Genomic DNA, 17,129 nt, shown 5'->3' with positions numbered 1-17,129 from the left:
AACTACACATTAGTCAGAAAGGACGACTGTAATTTGATGGACTTTCATGAACTGTTCGCATAAATCCCAACTAAAATTTAGACTTGGAGAGTTAAATGTGAAACCATTGTGTCACGGATACAGGATGTAATTTAAAAAAAAAATTGGTTGGGGGGGGGTGGGTAATGATTCTCTGTGTCAGATGTTGCTGATAGGTCAAACAAGAGAAAGGACTTAGAACTGACTGTTGGGTTTAGCATCGTGGGGTCATTGGTGGCCTTTGACAAGAACAGTTTCTTTGGAACAGCGGAGAGAAAGTCACCCTGGCTTGACTTCAAGAGATCAAGGAAAGGGACTAGAAACCATAAATACAGTGAGCTCTCCTCTGGCGTGGAAGGGCTACGAGTTGAAAAATTGTTGGTTGGTTTTATTTGGTTTTGATTTGGGGTTTTCTGCTTTTGCTTTTGTTTTAAAAAGAAGTTTATGTCCGATGGGACCGATCCAGTAAAGAGAAAAGATTTCAGTAGCGGGGGAGGGTGTTTCACGTGATAAAGAGAAAATTCACAGAGGCTGTAATAGCTGCCTGCCCAGATTCGAAAGCGTGTCAAATGAAAAAGGAATTGGGCCCACTCCACTCTGTGTATGGCCCTGGGCTAGACCTAAAATCACAGTGGGTATGAGGGATAATAAAACAGATTGGGCTCGATACATGAAAGTACATTCCAGCAGTCAGGACGCCCCATGCTAGCACGGCTTGCTTCAAGATGCAGCAAAATTTGTATTACTGGAGATGTTAAAGCATCTATAGGTTAGACTAGTATTTCTCAACTCTTTTGTGTTTTCAGTACACTTGTGGATACACCAGTTTTTGGTGGCACACTTGAAAAGACGCAAAGCAGTGTTAAGCTGGTCAGGGACAGGGATAGCATAATCGTTACCCACCTCCAGCAGTGACCTGAGAAGCACCTCCAATTAGCACGCTGTCCTTTTGCTTGTCCTTCGGCACTTCTTCGCTGTGTGAGCAGAAACGGCTTAGTGCTCTGAGCACGCTCTCTCTTATATTCAAAAGGCAGAATCACCACATATTCCAGAAAAGTCCGGTCTTACGTTGTTGCCACTGAAGGTTATACCCACCATTACAACCCCCACAGAAGAAACTCTCGCCCTGCTCCACACTCTGCACAGGGTCACATGAACCATTCAGCTCAAAATCCAATCTGATAAACATCCCTCTCGGAGGCCTGTCATTCGGGAATCGGTTGCAGACCACAGAGTCCTCTCTACCTGGTATAAGCAGAACGAGATTTAATTGTGGCACAGGGAAGTGAGTGCTTACAAAGTTGTGGGCAGGGTGGGTAGCAGACTCCAGTCTGGGAGTCTGGGAGCCCCCAGGAATAGCTCCTAGGTCCCAGAACCACTGTGCTCTGCCCTGACCAGGAAGGCTGCCATTGATAACAAGAAGCTGACGGGTCAGGCAGCTGTCACCACCTTAGCTAGCTGCAGAGCCATGCTGCCAACTCTGCTTTGATCCCCAAGCTGCCACTGAGGCTTCGGAAAGCTACAGATTCAAGAAGCCGCTGACTCCAGAACCACAACAGCTCTGTCATGATCTCTGAAAGCAAGATGGCGCCCCGTATCCTCTTTATGAATCCTCCAGACTTTGTTCTGAGGGAGAGGCTCTCGTGAGTGCATCTGATTTGTGGAATCGAATTCGTCTGCAGAACTCTGAACTGCAACGAAGGGTAGGACATTGACGTTCCAGCTTTCTAACTGTCACGCGCCGGAATGGGGCTGCGATGGGTATTGAGTAAGTCATTGCGCGGGGACTGCCACAAACAGCATCTTTCTTTAATCGCGGCAAAAATCAATTAGACACGTGGATCAAAAGTTAGTAGCAAGCCAGTGAGGGTTCCTGTACGGAGATAAAAACGAGAAATCAGCCCTCAGCTAGCTGGCTGAAGTAGACTTGCCAACTCTCCGTGTCAATGATTCTATAGCTTCAGCACAAATGGAAGTGAGGGCGTAAGTACCGATCTTGCATCTTATAACAGGAGAGGAAAGTGTCTTTAGAGGGGCTGCCAGCCATTAAGTATTTTCCAGTGTCAGTGCCATATATCAGGCCTGGATTGATGTCTTGCAGATGGATCGTCTTTGCTCCATGCACTTGTCACAATGCTCACAAAGTAGCCGCCTGCCAGAGATGGGCAAAGAAATAGAGCAGGTCCCACAGCGGTCTGATTCAAGCCACCAGTGTGCCCTCATTCAAGAAAGGCCGAAATAGTCTGACATCGTCTCCCTATTCCAAGCGAGTATTTCCCTCGTGGTTTTGTATTCACATGGTTACCTCCTCATTCAGCAAATAGCAAGTGCTTCTGTTTGCTAGGCACCGGAGATACCCAGTAAATAAGACAGGTGGGGCTCCTGCTCTCATGGAGAGAACATTCTAGTGGAGGGAGGAGACAAGGTACCAGTGAACAAATGTATAACGTTTGCAGACAGAGGGATTCTGCCTTCCCATGCCCTGAGCTCCGCTCCCTCCCTTGACTGCTGAGCCAGCTCAGACCCCAAAAGCTGACGTTGATTTGAAGAGAGGCAAGAATGATGATGTGTGCTTGATTGAGGTTGTTTTCAGCCAACAATCAGAGCAAGGATTAATGTGTAAGATCAAGGGCTCATGGGAGTGGGTGTGGCTCTCAGAAGGCTTCCAGGTTCCTCCTGGGATGTCAGCGGAAGCTCTGTGATCAGCGCAGCCTGCACCGAGGGGGAGGTCAGCCACTTCGAAGGAGCCAGAACTGAGACCTTGTTGCCTTTTATGTCATTTTGCTGCTGCCTTTGGGGGTCTGCCTCCCAGCGTTGGAGACAGCGCTGGTGCTCCAGTGGTGTCCTTCCGTGGTCTGTTTCTTGCCGCATCACGGATGGGGCCTGGCCTCAGCCACCGCAGCTGCTGGTCCCCACCTGGGGCTCCCGGCTGAGTTCCGCTCAATGGCTGCTGATGCTTCCTCGCAGCCATCAGCAGAGAGCTCACTGTGAAGCAGTCCACATGTCTCTACTCACATCCCTTAAGACTCACGACACTAACACTCAAGGCACACTGAGGGCTTGGGAGTTACAACCTGAGAGGGGAAAACTGTAAACTGTTTCTGAGGGCTGCTCTGCGTAAAAACCCAGGCACCTGCCAAAGGCCCCCTCCCAGAGGTTCGCTCACCAGCACCTGTTTTCTTCTCCTTCGGGCCCGTCTCCCTCCCAGGAAGCTCAAGGACACTGAATCAGCCTTTTCCCAGCCACAGTTCTAGGGCATTTTACCTTAGAGCCATATGAAGTCTGTCTGTTGTGTTATTTGATCGTTTGTTTTGAGAGAGTTCTTGTTGTTTTGTTGTTTTTTTGTTTTGTTTGAGAAAACAAAGCTGTTGACATGTTTTCATCCGATACCTGTTAAAAATCTTCTGGTCTGTCCTCTTCATCTGCCTTTGGCAAACGTTTTTTTCATAGGTCCTGGGCTGGTTTGTTCCTGCCTGTCCCTTTCAGAATTGAAGCAGTTCTGTCCGGGTCTGTGTTTAACCATTAATAACGTGGGCAGATTTACCTCGACTCCCTTCCCTAGTCTTCTGAGCAACGGTGCGTCTTCTCTGTCAGAGCTGGAGCTGGAGGTCTGGCCTCGATGCTCCTCAGGAAGCAGGAAGAGTCCAGAGACCGTGGGAATGTGCCATCTGTTTTTCCTCTCTCCTCGGGCTCTTGTTCCCATCTGCCAGCCCCCGTGCCTGTGGTGTTTGTGAGCCTGTGGCAGGACTCGCCTGGAATTTCCAGGGCAAACAGGCCCCTCCAAAGGGGGCCTGGGTCAGCGTCACTTCCCATGACTCGCGGGCCTTCTTGTGGTGGACTCCAGTGTACTTTTGGCTAATGTCTTTCAAGAGGGTCAAATGGCTCCTAAGATAGATAGACTTTTTCCTCCCGCCTTCAGCCTTTCCTCTGATTAGGCCAGCCCTTCTTACTAGCATGCTGAGGCAGTGGACGTGAGAGAGAGACAGAGAAAGAGTGAGAAGAAACAGCTCCTTCCCAGTCTTGCCCAGGCTTCCAGTCCTCATTCCCCCGAATCAGGTATTGTCAGGCCTTTAGAACATTCTTGCTCACCTCCCTCACCTTACGTAAGGTGGTGGAACGCGGTGTTCGCTTTCAAATTCGTCCACACATACTGTGTATGGCGGATCTTCAGAGCACGGAGTTTGGCCATTCTCTTATTTCAGTAAGTTTCTTCTATATATTGGACTATTTTTGCTTACTTCCGCGGGTTCCAAGGAATTATGCCAAAGCACACTTACCCTGCCATCCTTCCAAGAAGTTCCTCAATTGCTAACTATATTAAGGAGCGAGACCATAAAGATAAAATGTCAGGAGATTAAGAGGAAAATACATTTTTTTTTTAATTGGGAAGTTAAGCCTAAAAAAGATAACAAATGAATGAAAGGATTAACACGGACCGGTGACGAGACAGAATTTGAACAGTTAGAAAATGAAGCTCAAGAAGTAGCCGAAAGGTTAAAAAGCGAAACTCGAAGGGTAAAGTTCTGGCAAACGGATACAATTGGTTGGCAAAATCTAAAAGAGCTAGCATTTAAGTATTTTTAAGCAAAGCTAAAGAGTCAAGGGCTAGAGAATCACATGCTAAGACAATGAAAGAATCTAAGTCTTTAAAGGTTAAAGTAAACTAAAAGGTTGAATGGAAGCTGTATATAAGGTTTATTTCATTCTATAATATTCCGTATTAAAGATGTACCTGTAGGGGCCCCTGACTGGCTCAGTCAGAAAAGCATGCAACTCTTGATCTTGGGGTCATGAGTTCTAGCCCCACTTGGGGTGTAGACATTGCTTAAATAAAATTTAAAAAAAAAAAAAAAAAAAAAAAGATGTACCTGTAGTGATTGACTTACAGAGGTGTCTAAGAGTGTGTTTAGGTAGAAAAGTGCCAGAATAGGGGCGCCTGGGTGGCGCAGTCGGTTAAGCGTCCGACTTCAGCCAGGTCACGATCTCGCGGTCCGTGAGTTCGAGCCCCGTGTCAGGCTCTGGGCTGATGGCTCGGAGCCTGGAGCCTGTTTCCGATTCTGTGTCTCCCTCTCTCTCTGCCCCTCCCCCGTTCATGCTCTGTCTCTCTCTGTCCCAAAATAAATAAAAAACGTTGAAAAAAAAATTTAAAAAAAGAAAAGTGCCAGAATATTGCACAGTCTGCATATGTAAACATCCCACCAAGCTTTGTAGACAGGTAGAGAAAGGAGCCCTACGGATCCACCGCTCTGGTAACTGGAAGCAGGAAGGGAGTGGACATGGATGTTGTGGGCACAGTCAGGTACCCCCCCAGGTCCCCTCACTATTTCTGGGCCCTTCTCCCCTCCCCTCTTCAGTGCACTGTGGCTCCAACACCCACACCAGCCTTGCCTCCTCTTAGATGCGCTGCCCTCGCTCCTCTGTAGCTGCTCTGTGCGTTCGTGCAGGGCTCTGCGTACCTGGGGGTTTGCTCCAACCCCACCTTTGGCCCTCAGCTCCTTCTCTCAGGCGGGACAGCTGAGGTGCTGTCCAAAATCTAAAGCAAGCCACATAGGTGATTTTACATTTTCTAGTGGCCACTTTAAAATTAATTCTGCTAGTAACAGAATTTTATCTCCATGTAATCAATCTAGAAGTTATTAATGAAATGTCCAAAATCCTTTTGTATGTGTATTAACTCTTTGAAATCAATGTGTATTTCATGCTTCCACATCTCACTTTGCCCACATTTCAGTTACTCAGTTGTCCCATGTGGCAAGTGGTGGCCACTTTGGACAGCCCAGCTCACCCAACCTGAAGCTGTCCCCTCAGAGGACTTTGCCTGCAAATGAAACCTCATGGCCCTGCCTTGCTTCCTCCACTCCTTTGTGGGCTTCTTTTAGGAGCGCGCTTTTTTTGTCTTTTTTTTAAGTTTATTTTTAGTGGGGCGCCTGGGTGGCTTAGTCGGTTAAGCATCCGACTTTGGTTCAGGTCATGATCTCATGGTTCGTGAGTTCAAGCCCTGTGTCAGGCTCTGTGCTGACAGCTCAGAACCTGGAGCCTGCTTTGGATTCTGTGTGCCCCTCTCTGCCCCTCCCCTGCTCATGTTCGCTTGCATGCCTGCTTGCTCTCTCTCTCTCTCTCTCTCTCTCTCTCTCTCTCTCTCTGTCTGTCTCTCTCTGTCTCTCAAAAATAAACATTAAAATAAAAAATTTAAGATTATTTTTATTTATTTTGAGAAAGAGAGCACGAGCAAGGGAGGGGCAGACAGAAAAAGAGACAGAATCCCACACAGGCTCCACGCTGTCAGCGCAGAGCCCAACGTGGGGCTCAAACTCCCGAACTATGAGATCACGACCTGAGCCCAAAATCAAGAGTCAGATGTTTAACCGACTGAGCCACTCAGGTGCCCCTAGGAGCACAATCTTAATAAATCTTTTGCATATAAGTAATTTTTTTTTTCTGTAATTTAAAAAGTCTGGAGGGTTCAAAAGGAAACAAAAATTGTATCTTTCACCCGGAAGCCCTGCTTCATGGTTGGTTGGTTGGTTGGTTGGTTGGTTGGTTGGTTTATTGCTAAGGCAGCCATAAATTCTAGGGAGTCTGGGTTTCAGAAGACTGGGGGGGGGGGGGCGCGTCTCACTGAGTAAAGAACAACTGATAAAACATCCAAGATCCTTGTTTCTTGCCGTTTGTCAGATGTGGAAGGCTTGGGCCTTTGGTGTCTGTCCGGTTGGTGCCGAGATAAATAGCCTAAAGCCATCCTAGGCTAAGATTATCTGGAAGTCTGGCTCAGGTATGCAGCCTGTGGGCTCCCCGGGGCCAGGAAGCCACAGCGGGGAAGCTGGGTCATGGCTCACAAAGGAGGATGCCAGGGCGACCTGGCAACGGCGGACTTCTTTTCTTTTTTAACGTCCCTGCAGCCTCACTGGTACCACTGTAGCAGCTTGCGAGTGGGCAGCGCCTGTCTGGCTCCACACCGCCAGCCTGTATAGACTCCCTTCTCTTGGCATCCAGTCCGCGGCAGGATGGTGGTTCCCCGTGCAGATGCCTCTTCCTCATTGATGATGCTGCTTGAGCCAGCAGGCCTTCTGCGCTCGGCCTTGTCACAGTCTTTACTGAGAAGGCATTATGAAGAGGCCCTTTTGGCCACAGCGTCATCTCAGATAGCTTTTTATTTCTACTCTTGCATTTCCGAGCAATTGCATTTTGTTTGCTTATTTGTCACTAGAAGTAGAGGTGAGTGAAGAAGGCTGCTAATTGGCTCAGAAGATAAGGCCAGTCGGGAGCAGAGATACCCCCCCTTTCTCTCACAGAGCCGCCCCTTCCTCCCACAACTACCTTTCCCACCTTCCTCGCTGTGTCATCAGAGAAAGGAGCCAGACAGGTTGCAGGAACCCATTTCTCGATTTATTCCTGTGCGCCACTTGATTCGACAGGCTTTTGCAGCTTAGGTACTGTGTATGCTTTTAGTCTTGAAGTGTGGATTTGGTTCTTTTCATCTACAGTGTTGTTGCGAGTATAGGCCCTTTTAGTGGCTTTTTTTTTTTTTTTTTTTTTTTGCATATTTTAATTGGAAATGAGGAGAGAAGACCCAAGCACTCCTGGACTCACACAGTGATGGCCGGGAGGTCCCTCCTTTGGTAATTCTCCAGAAGCACTTTAGGCAGAGCTTTCTCTTACTGAATGAAGGTGGCCTTTTTTTTTTTCTTTCTTTTTCAAAGCTTATTTTGAGAGAGAGAGCACATGCACAAGCGGGGCAGGAGCAGAGAGAGAGAGAATCCCAACATGGGGCTCGATCCCACAAACTGCAAGATCATGACCTGAGGCGAAATCAAGACTTAGCTTAATCGACTGAGCCACCCGGGGTGGGGGGGGGGGCGCGCAAATGTTTCCTTTTCTGAATGAGTTTGTGACAGCTTGCATGCTCACTGGTCCTCCTTTTACCTTAGACCCCACTGGCTCTTGACACAGTGGATGACTTCGCTTAGTACTGAGGGATGTGAGAGGATTGCGTGGATCCTGGGGCGCACTCCTCCCCCAGTGCGCTCAGGCATCACCTCCACACAGCGAGGGGGTGCTACTGTCTCAGTGGGGCATCTGGGTCTGGCAAGTGCCTTGGCTTTGCCCCCCTCCCCCAACTTCCTAATGGGGCTGGCCTCTAGGGGACAGTGTCAGAGTAGGCCAGTGATCGGCCTGCCATTCCTCTGCTCTCAGTGCCTTTCCCAACTCCTTCTGCTTCAGCTCGGCACCCCAGCCTCCAGGCCCACCGATGGATCCGCTGACGAAGGGGTCCTGCGGGAGTCAGATGGCACAAACGCTTCTATGGAAAGCCAAGTCATCGCTCTCCTTTGGCATCCCGCCTCTTCAGATGTGGCCAACAAAAGACCCTGAAGTAGAGTCCCAGGTCAACCTGTAAGTAAGTAAAAGAAACATCATCTGTTTGGGCTCGGGCTCATGTTCACTCTAACCTGAAATCCTTTAATGCACAGGAAGAAAGTACTCTTTATCTTTTTGGGGAGAAAAGGGAGGGAGGGGGGAGCGGATGTTTGGTTGGGGAATTTCTGTTCTTAGTGATGCCTTACTCGTGTATTATTTATTTACTTAGCACTAGAAACTGAGCATCCACTCCGGCCAGGCCCTGTGTCAGGCATGGTGAGCAAAATAGATTCAGTCCCTGTCTTCCGGGGGTTTGCAGCTCATGGGACAGATAGCCATGAATCAAATAGTCGCACAAATAAATACTTACAAATGGTGACAAGTGCTATGTGTTGCCTTGATTCAGCAAACAGTTACAGAATGCCTTCTGTGTGCCAGCAGCATCCTGGGGATATAAGAGAATAAGACCGTTTCCTTACCCTTGAATACAAAGGGAAAAGAATCCAATATTACTGAAAAATGATAATAATTATACCATAGCTAATGTGTTAGTAGGCTCGCATCCCAGAGGGTGATAACTGGGTTTTCCTGTTTACTTCTGAATCCCCAGGGCTTTGTTATGATCTACCAAAAATACCTGTTGGATGAATGAATGAGTGAATAGAGAAGAGAATACGAGACATGGTGCTTGGTTCTCTAGGGGAATCAGAGGCGACCAGGTGCAACAACATGATTGACTTAAAAAACGAACAATATGCCTCATCAATTCAATATGACAAATATTTACCACTATGCGCTATACCCAGGGCTTTTGGGAAGCTAATTCCTAGCTGGAGGCAGGAGTCAGAATCCCTGCGGCTGGTAAACAACTTTTGCCTGAGCCCCACCCGAGAGATTCTGATTCACTGGCTCTGGAATAAGCAAAAGAGGACTCTTTTTTTTCTGTTGGCACTCGCAGAACTTAGAGCCTATCCAGGGAGACCGACAAGTAACCAAATAACTCCAGTCTTGCTTGAAAAGAACCATGTATTAAAGTGCTTTAGGAGTAAGTACTCGGCTGGGGCACAGGGAAGAAAAGGGAAAACAGTTGAGATCAGCCTGGTAGGATGAGGGCAGGAACAGGGGAAGAAGTCCTCTTTAAACAGGGGGAGCTACAGAGCAAAGGCTCACATCCATGAAAAGTATGTTCCTGCAGTTTTGACAGGCGTCAGAGCAGTGGCTCTTAAGGCTGACTGCCCATGAGAATCAATCCCCCAGGAACTTTAAGAACAAAGAAGCCTGCGCCCACTCCTCCAAGATTCTGAGGTCTAGGTAGGACACAAATCCCAATACTTTATGCAGCTCTCCAGGTGATTCTCATATGCGGCAAAGGCCGAGAAACGCTGATTTTACAAAAGTGACCACACGTAATGAAATGAATACAAAATAGTTGTCAGGCAGCTTATATGCCTAGCTAAGGGCTCTGAACTTTATATCTTAGGCAATTGGGGAGGGAGCCTTTGATAGCTTTTATAATCTTAAGAGATAATGCAGTGTAAAAAGGACAAGGTTCACACTGTTTAGAAAAATTCCTGATTGCTAGTTCTGTAGTGGATTCTCTAGGGAAACCAGGGCAGGTCGGGAGTCACCGCGGGCTTTTCAGAGTGACCGCCATACCTTCCATAAATGGCCCGTTCATGAGAATATGAGAACTGAATCTGAAACTGAAATCTAAAATTTCAGTAAACACTGAATTATCAGAGCAAAATGATCCCGTTGCTGGCAAGGTAGACCCTCCATCTATCGAGGGTGAGGCGGAGAGAAGGGCAGCTCGCGTGTCTCAAGAGAGCTCTGGGCAGAGCCCTGGCACCCAGGGGCACGACCGGCTCCGCCTCTTATAGACTTCAAGCCCCACAGTGCTCTGCGCGCCTGACGCAGGCAAAGAGGCGGGCAAGACTGCAAGAGAGCCTATGAGACGTAAAAAAAAAAAAAAAAAAAAAAAAGCGCCCACTGTTGGCACCTGGAAGGCCCTATTGGTGAGTTATCTGGTTAAGGGTGGGACCAAGTCCTGGTGATTGGTGGCAACCTTGCTGGCCAGGCTGCAGCCAGAAGGAGAGGGTGAGCACTCAGCGGCAGGACTTGAAACTGATCTACCGGGAACCACATGTTGGGTTCTCTGGAAAACGGGCTAGAAAGATGTGTAAAGATAGGTCTTTAAGAACCGCTGCCTTTCTGTGGGCTGCTCATTCCTTCATTAACTCATTCATTCATTAACTCATTCATTCAACAGTATTTATTGATGACCTGTGTACCAGGCACCTGTGCAAAGATCCTCCTGTCCAAGTACCTACCAGGCCCGACCTTGCTTAGCTCCTGAGATCAGACGAGCTCGGACGTGTTCAGGGTGGTATGGGCGTAGACATGTGTGCAAACATCCTAAATGCGTTTTCTCCTATGGTCTTCATGAAAAACCGACGAGGTGGCCATTGTTAACTCCATTTTACAGATAAGAGAGCTGAAGCCCAGAAGGGTTAAGAGACATGTCCAGGGCACACAGCTTGTGGCTAGGCAGAGATTTGAACCTAGGTTTGCCCAGCTCCAATGCCAATTTCCTAAACTCAGGGTGCTCAGCCATGCAGTCAGCAGCAAAGTATTTATGGAATGTCCGCATGCACAGGCATCTTGATATATATGAATATATATGTATACATATTCAAGTGAAGAATATAACGGTCACCAATCTGGACACCAATCTGGACATATTCTGATGTCAAACAATTCACTGAGTACCCATGTGCTGTGCAGGGCCCTGTGCCAGGTACTGGGGATGCAAAGAAAGCCTCTCCTTCCAGATGAAGGGGGCTGAGGAAAGCGCTATTCCCTAGGGCAGTCCAAGGAGATCTCCCAGTGGAGGAAATACTTGAAGGGTGAGAACTTTGCCAGGCAGAGGTGGGAGAGGCCTCCCCAGACAGAGGTGACCACATGTGCAAAGTCCAGCGGCATTAAAGCACGCTGGGTGTCTGGGGAACTATGAACAGCCTTGTTTGGCTGGCGAGCCTGGCTGGCGGTGAGCCTGAGAAAATAGGTAGAAGCCTACTTTCCCCCTGGGGAGTGGCAAGGCTTAACCACCCACTAAGAAGTTTGGTCTTGAGTCCCTAAGATGGGGCATAGCATAATCAGATTTGCCTATTGGAAAAGCGACTGGTGTTGAGGGGCAGCTTGGTTGCAGTAGGATAAGGCTGGTGGTGTGGGGCCCTATTAGAGTGGCCAGGGAAGTTGATAGAAGGGTTCTGATGAGTGGCAGGAACCATGGGATTGATTCAAGCAGTATTGGAGAGGAAGATTAGAGTGGCATATATGTGGGTGGGGGTGTGTGTGAGTGAGTGACCCTTTGAGTTTTGACTCAGGCCACTGAGTGATTGGTCTTGCCATTAACAAGAGGACCCTGAGAGGATACAGTACAAAATCCAAGACAGAATAAGACAAAAGACAAAGATCATTAGGTAAATGTCATCAGTACTGAAGAGGGGTACAGTTACATCTCTGAGGGCACGAGGTACTTCGGAAAGTCTTCTCAGAATAATATGAAGTAGACCTTGAAAAGGAGAACTTCCCTTCCTTCTCTTTTTCTTAAGTGGATTTTAACAGGTAGAGAAGGGAGAGGAGGATATTTTAGATGGCCAGAACTTGGTTTGCCTCTTGTGTGGTACAGTAGTAGGAAGTCTGGAAAGTCAGACTGGGGGGCGGGGGGGGGGTGGTATATTGTGAAAGATAGTGTATGTAATCCCTGGGCCACTGGGGGACTCTGAATGGTGTTGGAGACACGCAAATGATGGTTGGAGCCCCACTTTGGCAAAGTTAATTTCACAGCTACGTACGGCAGTGAGGCCAGGAGCCAGTTAAGAGATGGACTAGGATGTGTCTTCTTGGTTGTAAGTTATGTAAACCCAACCCAAATTAGTTTAGGCCAAAAAAGGAGAACGTTTGGGTTCATGTAACCAAACTAAGGAAAGGGACAGATCTGGCTTCAGGGATGGCTGGATCCAAGGACTCAAATGCTGCCAAGTCAGTCCAGCTCTCTGTTAGTCCTTACATTCTCGTTATTCTTAGCCCTGCTTCTCTGTGCCTCTTGGCCCCATTGTCTCCTACTGTCTGTGAGTTGTCACCATGTAGCAGGCAGTGTGATCTCAGGCAGCACACAACTTAAGAGGAAAGATCTTTGCCATTCGTTAAAAGAACCCTGGGGAAGGACTGTAGTTGGCCAGTCTGAGCCACATGTCCATGCCTGGTTTTGTGGGTGAGTGTACGGCCAGGGGAAGCAAAGATAGTTCTTGTTTACCCTGGTGAGCAGAGCAGCCTTGGAGAAGAAAAGGATGGTCTGCATGTAGGAGAACAGGATTCAAATGGGTCACAGAAACCAGCGGAGGGGTTTCAAGACATAGAGTGGTCCGTGACTGATCACAAAAATAACTTAGGACATGTTTTCAAAAATGTGGCTCACGGAACCTGTTTAACTGGAATCCCTAGAACTAGGTGGCACTCAGGTGGCTGGATTAAGGTGTCAAATGCGACCAAAAGTTTGCAGATCGAACTGCAATCTGACAGTTGAATGTGATGATTGGGAAGCTGTGGGGCACTTTGGAGAATAACACATTTTTGGTTGGGATGGGAGGGCAGGAGGCACAATGCAAGATTCTGCAATCCCCACTTCTCTGAACTCATAACCTTGTTTTAGGACTATTACTGACCCCAAATGAGGTAAAATTTCTTCCTAGACCTGTTTCAGCTCAGTGCCTTAGGGGAAAACTCAGGAAAGCTATAGAAAGATGGCTATTGAGGGCCATTCTGCCTTAAACAGACGTCAGCCAGAAGGGGAGGGAAGAAGGTTTGAAGAGTTTTTAATCCTCTTTGAATTACCTGCGAATTCTCTTTTATAGTCTTTCCTAGGATTCATTACAATATACTACCAAAAAGTTGGATTGCTTACAACGTGTAATTCCAACTCTATGTCCCCCTCACTAGGCTGAACTGGCAGTGGTTTACTTTTTGATCTTTTGAGGCAAGTGACCATGTATTTGGAAGAGTTTGTCTTCAAGGCATCATACGACTATTTTAGGCAGTTTTGTACTTAGACATTTTTAAAAAGCCTTATTTATTTATATATTTTGAGAGAGCATGTGAGCGGGGGGGGGGGGGCGGAGAGAGAGAGAGAGAGAGAGAGAGAGAGAGAGAAACCCAAGCAGGTTCTGTGCTGTTAGTCCAGAGGCCGACATGGGGCTCGATCCCATGAACTGTGAGATCATGACCTGAGCTGAAACCAAAAGTGGGATCCATAACCAAATGTGCCACCCAGGCACCCCTGTACTTAGACATTTTAAAACAGTTTCCACAAGCCTTGAGAGACCTAGTCTGTTCCTGAATGAAGGGCCACGTAAATTTAAAACACAGTGCTAGAAGGTAAGCTTTTCGGTTTGCTGTCCGGGGAAATTCTATTCCCCTGTCTTCGTGTTTCTTTGGTGAAACTTCGGCTCCACCCCTGTGGAGGGAAAAGGTTGGACCACTAGCTTCTCTCGTCTTCCCTTCCCCCTCTCGCCTTTGGGGTTTGGTTGCCCGCAGATCTTGTGTGTTCTCTCCTCTCCTGTTTCCATTTGGAAAAACACACCTTAGTCCTCGTCTGCCTCGGTCTCCCCTGTTCGAGTGCGCCAATCCAGGGACAGCAATTCTGCTGGCAGCCATTCAGGCAAGTATCCCACAAGTGGCTCGTGCCAAGGTCTAAACTGGAGGGACGAGAAAGTAGTAGGAAGCCCACACATTTGCCAGTGAGACTGACAGGAAGGATATTTTGGTTTCCATTTGCCTGACGCCTGTCACTAATTCTTAACCGACTCCAAACACAGAGCCCTGGTTTACTGATGAGCTCCTATGGCTCCCACGATGCTGAGACAGGCAAGGATTTGTGTGGGTCTCGTTAGATCGGAGGGTCTGGTTTGGCTTGCTTGCTTGCTTGCTTTGCCGCTCTTGTTCCTCCCTTTCTTAGCGGAACGTGTAGCACATAGAAAGTGCTCACTAAATATTTGTTGGGTGTTACATGAAGGGTGACAGAGCCGAGGTGCCAGCTAGGAGGCTTCTGTCTGCAGTGATGAGGGTCCGAGCTAACGCAGGGAATGTGGAAACGGAGAGGAGAGGAGGGGTGAGGGATTGAAAGACATTCTGGAATTCTGTACATGCCCACAGGTGCAAAAATGGCGTATAGAAGCCTGTGCGCTGCCACGGTGTTAGCAGTAGCGAACAATGGAAAACCAGTACCTAGGGAACTGGTTAAATAATACACGATGCATCTGCTCAGCGGCATACTTTGTGGCCATAAGAAAGAATCCGGGAGCTTTTTTTGGTGCTGATGTGGAAAGATCTCCAAGGTACATTAAATGAAAAACTAACAAAAGAGCAGAATTGTATATAGCATGCTACCGTTTGTGTGGGAAAAAAAAGGGAAGAGGGAATATGTATTTTTCTTTGTCAATGGCTAAGCGTCTCCGGGAGGTATGTGAGAGGAAATGGGGGGTTGAAGGGGCAGGAGAGAGAGAGGCTTTCCCTGTTACAGCCTTACAGCCTTTTAGGCTCTTTGGGTTTTGAACCAAGTGAGTGTGTTCCCTCTTCAGAGAGTGAAATACAAATACACAGATACAGTCAACTTTCAAAAGCGGCACTGTGCAGGCAGCAGGAACCGGGCCCGGCGACCGATCTGATGCTGGATGTGAGAGAAGGCATAGGTGATTGCCCTGAACCTTGCACCTCGAGTGGCTTACTGGAGAAAAGACGGCAGTTCCGCTGAGCTGTGCACGCAGGAGCAGGTGTGAGTGTGGTCCGGGCCTGCTGGGGTATCCGTGGAACTAGGGCCCGCAGTTGGAAGTCGAGTTTGCAGTTATATCCAAATCAGAGCTTTGGTTTGGGGAGTCATTAGCTTAGAGGTAATATTTGAAGGCACAGGAGCAGTGAGGTCCCCCGGGAGGGAGGTGGCCTGAATTGAAAGGAGAGGAATGCGGATCTTCACCATCCAGGCTAGGCATGGGGTTAAAAGACTGTGTTGCTGCTTCATGATCAAAGAATGCCGGTTTTGCTCTGCCAGGACATCCTGGCCCTTCCCCAGGGGAACCCAGGCTGCCTGTGCCCTACTCACCACGGAGCCCAACGTCCCCTGGAGGAATAACCGCTAAAAAGCAATCCTGTTTCCCCAAGGAGGTTATGCCGTTGCCAAGAACTGTATTCCTTTGACTATTCGAGTTTTCTATTCTTTCAAATTTTATAGTCCTCAAGGGCCAGCAACCCATTTTTGGTGCTCACCTCATCTCAAAGTCCGGCACAGAACGCTGTAAGGACACACTATCAATAGTGACTAGATAGTATTACTCTTTCTGATTGTGGCTTTTATGGAGCAAAAGGAAATAGTTTAGGCTGCCCTGCCCTAAATTCCCCTCGCTAGCACTCATTTTTAGAAGTCCCGTTTTGGCCTGGGAAGACCTCGTTCTCACTTGTTCTCCTGACATCTTCTATAGTAATAGACGTTCTTATTAAAATACTTTGCCTCCTACATTTCTGTAAGTTTGGTTTATCCATTACTTTGCTTCCTTTAAAAGCTCTTTCTCACCCTCCGCTTCATAGTCTCATTTTCTTACACTATCTCAGAATCAGAGTAGCTTAGCGAAGTCAACATTTTAGAAAACCTTTCAAAAATATAGTCTGACCTTAAAAGCACAAAGTAAGCTGCTTTTCTTCCGCCACGCGGTCTGAACGTGCCTGCAGGAGAACCGAGCACAGATAAGCATGGGGTGGATCTAAATTGGCCCAGAAAATTAGAAGGACGGTACAGAGATCATTTAAAATGTCGCCTGGGCCTCCCCACTCCCCTCTCCTAGGTCATCTCAACGTAAAATTCAGCCAGTTCCATGGCATTTATTTCTACGCTTGAGACTAAGAATTCTTCACATATGGGTTATTGGGTATGAAGGGAATCAGAATAGGCCACCCCAGAATATGCTACTTTGGCATAAAGATTATTTTGAGCTAAAGGCAATGGAGGAAAACCACACATGGGAAGAACTTTTTGCCCTCCCCCTCTCTGCTTAAAGGCAGGACGTCAGTTTCCCTTTGTAAAGGTGCCCTCTCCCATCTCCCGTACCCAGAGGAAGAGAATAACCCTTCTCACCAGAGACAGAGAAGGCCCTAAGATGTGTCTGCCTAAATGAGCCTTACTCAGCCTTACTTGGATCTACTGTTAGTTTTGCCCGTGTATTTATCTTACCATGATTTACCACTCCTAGACGCCTCAGACCCTCCTTTTGTCCAGTCACTTCTCCACACTTTATTGCCCTTTGTTAAAAGGGTATATACAAGCCCCTGAGTCTAACTGCTTCTTTGGGCTTTCTTGTCTGTGGGGACCTTGTGCACATAAAATTAAAAAGCAAGTGTGGGGCGCCTGGGTGGCGCAGTCGGTTAAGCGTCCGACTTCAGCCAGGTCACGATCTCGCGGTCCGTGAGTTCGAGCCCCGTGTCAGGCTCTGGGCTGATGGCTCGGAGCCTGGAGCCTGTTTCCGATTCTGTGTCTCCCTCTCTCTCTGCCCCTCCCCCATTCATGCTCTGTCTCTCTCTGTCCCAAAAATAAATAAAAAACGTTGAAAAAAAAAAATTTTTTAAAAAAATAAAAAAAAAATAAAAAAAAAAAGCAAGTGTGTATGCCTTGTCTCTTGTTAATCTATCCTTTTGTTTGTTTAATTCATAGG

The 17,129-nt window shown here is 47.7% G+C and overlaps 1 protein-coding gene across 3 annotated transcripts in view; it reads left to right on the top strand.

Annotated features, from left to right (window-relative positions):
* The window catches only part of GARNL3 (GTPase activating Rap/RanGAP domain like 3), a 153,319-nt gene that overhangs the window by 8,956 nt on the left and 127,234 nt on the right, over window positions 1-17,129 (top strand). For all 3 annotated transcript variants that reach the window (XM_058694069.1, XM_058694068.1, XM_058694067.1), the window contains exon 2: window positions 8,239-8,409. In XM_058694069.1, coding sequence (XP_058550052.1) covers window positions 8,267-8,409 — 143 coding nt within the window. In that variant the 5' untranslated portion in view covers window positions 8,239-8,266. The remainder of the gene's footprint in view (window positions 1-8,238; window positions 8,410-17,129) is intronic.

This window comes from Neofelis nebulosa, chromosome 12, assembly GCF_028018385.1.
Source record: "Neofelis nebulosa isolate mNeoNeb1 chromosome 12, mNeoNeb1.pri, whole genome shotgun sequence".
In the NCBI taxonomy this organism is placed as follows: domain Eukaryota; kingdom Metazoa; phylum Chordata; class Mammalia; order Carnivora; family Felidae; genus Neofelis; species Neofelis nebulosa.
This window is presented reverse-complemented; position numbering and strand designations above follow the sequence as displayed.